We start from the raw sequence: 3870 nt of genomic DNA on the forward strand, positions 1-3870 counted from the left end.
GGACGGAGGGAGTATTTGATAACCACTGCGGATGATCTCAATGAATTGCTGGCGAGGTCTCACAGGAGCAGTAGGCGTGAAAACCTAGGCAAAAACACATTGATTGTCCTAGTCCCTGGACTTTCAACGGTGCCTGAATTGCTATAGCGTTTAAACTGTATCCTGAATTCCTGATAGTGATGCTTCTAACGCCAGCATGTATTTTTCTGAGCTGCATGAGCAGGTTCAGTTTTTCTCTGTGTGGAATGCTGATTGTGTAAAAATCTATCACTGTCTCGTTTTAGACCTCTCCTACTATCCACAAATAATATTTCCATATTGTATCCACATGGTATTATATTTCTGTCAGGAAGCAATTCTGTCATAAGTGTCATCATCAAAATTGTTGTGCCATTTCACGACTGTAAAAGTGTGATAATGTGATTCGATCTTAACGCGAGGCTAGCTTGTGGGAAAGCTCACAGTTCCTGTGATGAGTGGGGCCTTGTTATCTTTATTCGGGTCAGCTCCTTAACATAGTTTTCTACTTGAACCATGGCTGCAAGCTGGGAGACGTGTGCTGTAAATAAACCATTTTACCTTGCAGGGGGAGCAAATCGCTCAAAAATTTGAGTAGTGTCTAGTTATAGCACTCAAAATTTTGAATAGTGATTAGTTATTCTGAAGTCAGCAGAGGCTCCAAGCAGGAAGCAGTCCTGTTTCTCCTTGGTTCCACTCCATTCTCCCGTTTCACCAGACCCTTGTGTCTGGACAAGTCCACCCATGATCATTACTTATTTGGGCCATATATTCTATACTCAGGTTCAGTAAATGATCCTCAGTAGTAATCCAACCAAATTTCAAGCTTGAGTGACAAGAAGTTGAGCCAAACTACAGCATTAAATTGAAACATATGGAATAGAAGAATGTTTTAACTGGTTTCAGACAAATTATTTATATCCATATCAACCTCCTGACTGCAGCCTCAAGTTTTGAACCAGAGTATGATGCTGCTTGGCTCAACATCTTAATTACAGACAAGCCCTTGCAAGCTTTAGACAACAAGCTGCTATTTCTAGAGCTATGGGAGACTAGACCATTTCTTACACAAAGCTCCAGAAAACACGAAGGCCATATATAAAAAAATGATGATCCACAAAATAGCTCTATCAGCACTAATACCCAAATATGTCACCCATGATGACCACCAATTCAGCCTTTGACCACAAACTTGAGCTCGTCATACATTAGGTACACTTGCACCTGGTCCCTCCGCTGTATATGTAAGGGAAACATCTTGTGCTGCAAGGTAAAAATTACATCAGCTAATTGATGAGTTGGCCTGCCCTGCTAATGACTGAACAACCAGCGGTAAATTATTATCCATAGATCCAACAATCAACAGATCACTCATTTAAGATGAATTCAAACATCAGAGATACACCTCACTTAGTTTATCATTATATTGGTAGTTCTATGTAGTTACGAAGTGAATTTGACAAGTCAGAGTTAAGCATATACAAAAAATCATTAAGAGATGGACTCAAACAGTAGGAAGACACCACAGTTTGTTTAGCATTAATATCATTATCCATGTTTCAACATTGTTAACTTACCTTTTTAGCATTATTAAATCATATTGATATCACAGGAAGGAAATCTACATAGTTAAACATAAGCTTGGGTCAGATATGTGGTGTGTGGAGTAATGATTCTATTTTGTAGTGTGTGTTCTCTCTCCTTCTAGTCAGCTCTCAGCTATTATCCAACCTAAATTTTGATCAACGTACTGTTAATTAACACTCCACCATTCATCCATAGCCTAATATAATCGATAGAGAATCTCCATGGAATATATATGGCTTCGAGATAGCAGCAACTTGAAAGGACCCCATATATAAGAGAACTATTTAGCTGGGAGTAGCACAGCTTTACAAATATTCAACTTCCATAAAATCACTTGTTGAGCTAGCAAAATATCGTTCATGTCTTTCATGTGTTACTAACAGAAAGTTGACAAATTCTAAAATTCTCAAGTTCTTAATGTTCGTTAACCATAAAGTATATAAGCATACCGTTATAATGTTAACAACTGAAAACTTAAGAGTTTATAAAAATTGACAAATTAGAAAGTCAGCAAAGCCATCCTTGTACCTGGAGTGCAGAAGCACATGTAGGGAACAACATTTATGCCGCAACTGCCTTCACATACCTTCATCGCCCGGTTAGACTCCGGATCAACACTGAATACCCCATCGTTTGTACTGACCAGAAAGGCACCAATGCTATGCAGAAAGGCAACCACAACAATCGAGTGGGTATTAGCAGGGAGCATGGTATTGAGTTCAATGACTCTACTTGGTACCCATCCCAAACGCTCACCAGGACCAGTCTCCCCTGCCCACAAGTGGATCCTCGAACTCTCTACTCTGGCGATTCCCAATCCACCGTATTCTGTAGTTGTGAGCAGAACTTGACGCTGTCCGTGTATGTCAGGTGGCAGGTTAACAAAGCTGATTTCCTGCTTGCCCAAGTCGTACTTGAGGATTCCAACAATCAGATCCAAAGAAACCTCCTTGAAGTATAGCGCATTGCTAGCGAGTGCGGCGACGGCGAGCCCTACAGGACACAGACGCTTACTAGGCCCAAGGGGGTCCAGGGCAGTAGAGGTTGTTTCACTCCATGTGGCATCCTGCGACGAGTAGACATAGACATATACCCTGTGCCGGGAGGTGGCCATTAGGACAACAAGGAAGTGCCCAAGGTGGCAGTCGATGCTGTCACAGGCGCTGATGCTGCTGCTGCTGCTGCTCGGGTTGGAGGCGCAGAGCACCGCCGCATTCCAGCGGATCCCGATGCTATCGATGGGGTGCTGCGGCGCCGGCAACTTGGGCAGTTCCACCCAGTCGCCGGAGATGGGGTCCCAGACGGCGAGGTACAGGAATTGGGAAAAGATGAGCGACCTGGAGAAGAGGACGCGGCCGTGGCGGGAGTCGATGGCGTACCGGGGCCGGCCTCGGAGGTCCGCGTTGCGCGGCCGGAAGGAAGAGGTGGGCGTGAAGCAGGACCCGGCCTGATTACGTCCGAAGACAACAAGACCCAGCACCGGGGCCCGTCGGTGGAGCTCGCAGAACCGGCGGCGGAAGCCGCGGTCGGCAAGGATGCGGCGCCAGAGCTTGCAGACGAGGGAGGCGCGGACGAGGCTCGCGGGGTCGTCCGGTGGGAGGCGGAGGAGGAACGCTTCGACGAGCTCGTCCAACTCCATCAGCGCCGCCGCCCGCGCCGCCATTCCGCCTCGTCGTCGCCGGAGTCGAGTCTCCAGGGGAGCTAGGGTTTGTTTTGGCTTGGCTGGAGATTGGGCCCACGGCCCGGGTTAGAAAGAATGGGCCAGGGCCGTCCTTGGATAAATTAGGCCTTGTTTAGTTCGCAAAAATTTTCAAAATTTTCCGTCACATCAAATCTTTGGTCGCATGCATGAAGTATTAAATATAGATAAAAATAAAAACTAATTGTACAGTTTACCTGTAATTTGTGAGATGAATCTTTTGAGCCTAGTTACTCTGTGATTAGATAATGTTTGTCAAATAAAAACGAAAGTGCTACAGTAGCCAAAACCTAAAATTTTTGCCAACTAAACAAGGCCTTAGCAGGCTAGGAAATAAATTCGGCAGGTAAAACAAATCATTTGTAAGAAACGCCAACCTTGGCCTTGTTTAAAACGTTTTTGGATTTTGATACTGTAGCACTTTCGTTTTTATTTGGCAAACATTGTCCAATCATTGAGTAACTATGCTTAAAAGATTCGTCTCGTGATTTACAGGCAAACTGCACAATTAATTTTTATTTTTATCTATATTTAATGTTGCATGCATGTGTCGCAAGATTTGATAT

The 3870-nt window shown here is 44.3% G+C and overlaps 1 protein-coding gene across 2 annotated transcripts; it reads right to left on the reverse strand.

Moving 5' to 3' along the window:
- Nucleotides 896–3333, reverse strand: LOC110433022. 2 transcript variants are annotated; one of them, XR_002450389.1, is made up of 3 exons: nucleotides 2362–3333; nucleotides 2134–2264; nucleotides 896–1281 (listed from the first exon to the last, which is right to left on the reverse strand). XR_002450389.1 is itself a non-coding variant. In XM_021454583.1 (2 exons), exons 1-2 carry the CDS (start codon nucleotides 3266–3268, stop codon nucleotides 1220–1222), a joined length of 1197 nt encoding a protein of 398 aa, XP_021310258.1. In that variant the 5' UTR covers nucleotides 3269–3333; the 3' UTR covers nucleotides 896–1219. The 2 variants fall into 2 exon arrangements, 1 of the variants encoding a protein (XP_021310258.1); XM_021454583.1 differs by having other exon boundaries at nucleotides 2134–3333.

The sequence above is a fragment of the Sorghum bicolor genome, chromosome 2 (genome assembly GCF_000003195.3).
Source record: "Sorghum bicolor cultivar BTx623 chromosome 2, Sorghum_bicolor_NCBIv3, whole genome shotgun sequence".
Lineage (NCBI taxonomy): Eukaryota > Viridiplantae > Streptophyta > Magnoliopsida > Poales > Poaceae > Sorghum > Sorghum bicolor.

What these genes read in the sequence shown, in the direction of transcription:
- LOC110433022 (XM_021454583.1), bottom strand. Translation starts at nt 3,268, where the DNA reads ATGGCGGCGCGGGCGGCGGCGCTGATGGAGTTGGACGAGCTCGTCGAA. An exon ending in CATGTGCTTCTGCACTCCAG is followed by an intron (nt 1,282 to 2,133) that starts GTACAAGGATGG and finishes TTTACCTTGCAG; the next exon opens with CACAAGATGTTTCCCTTACA.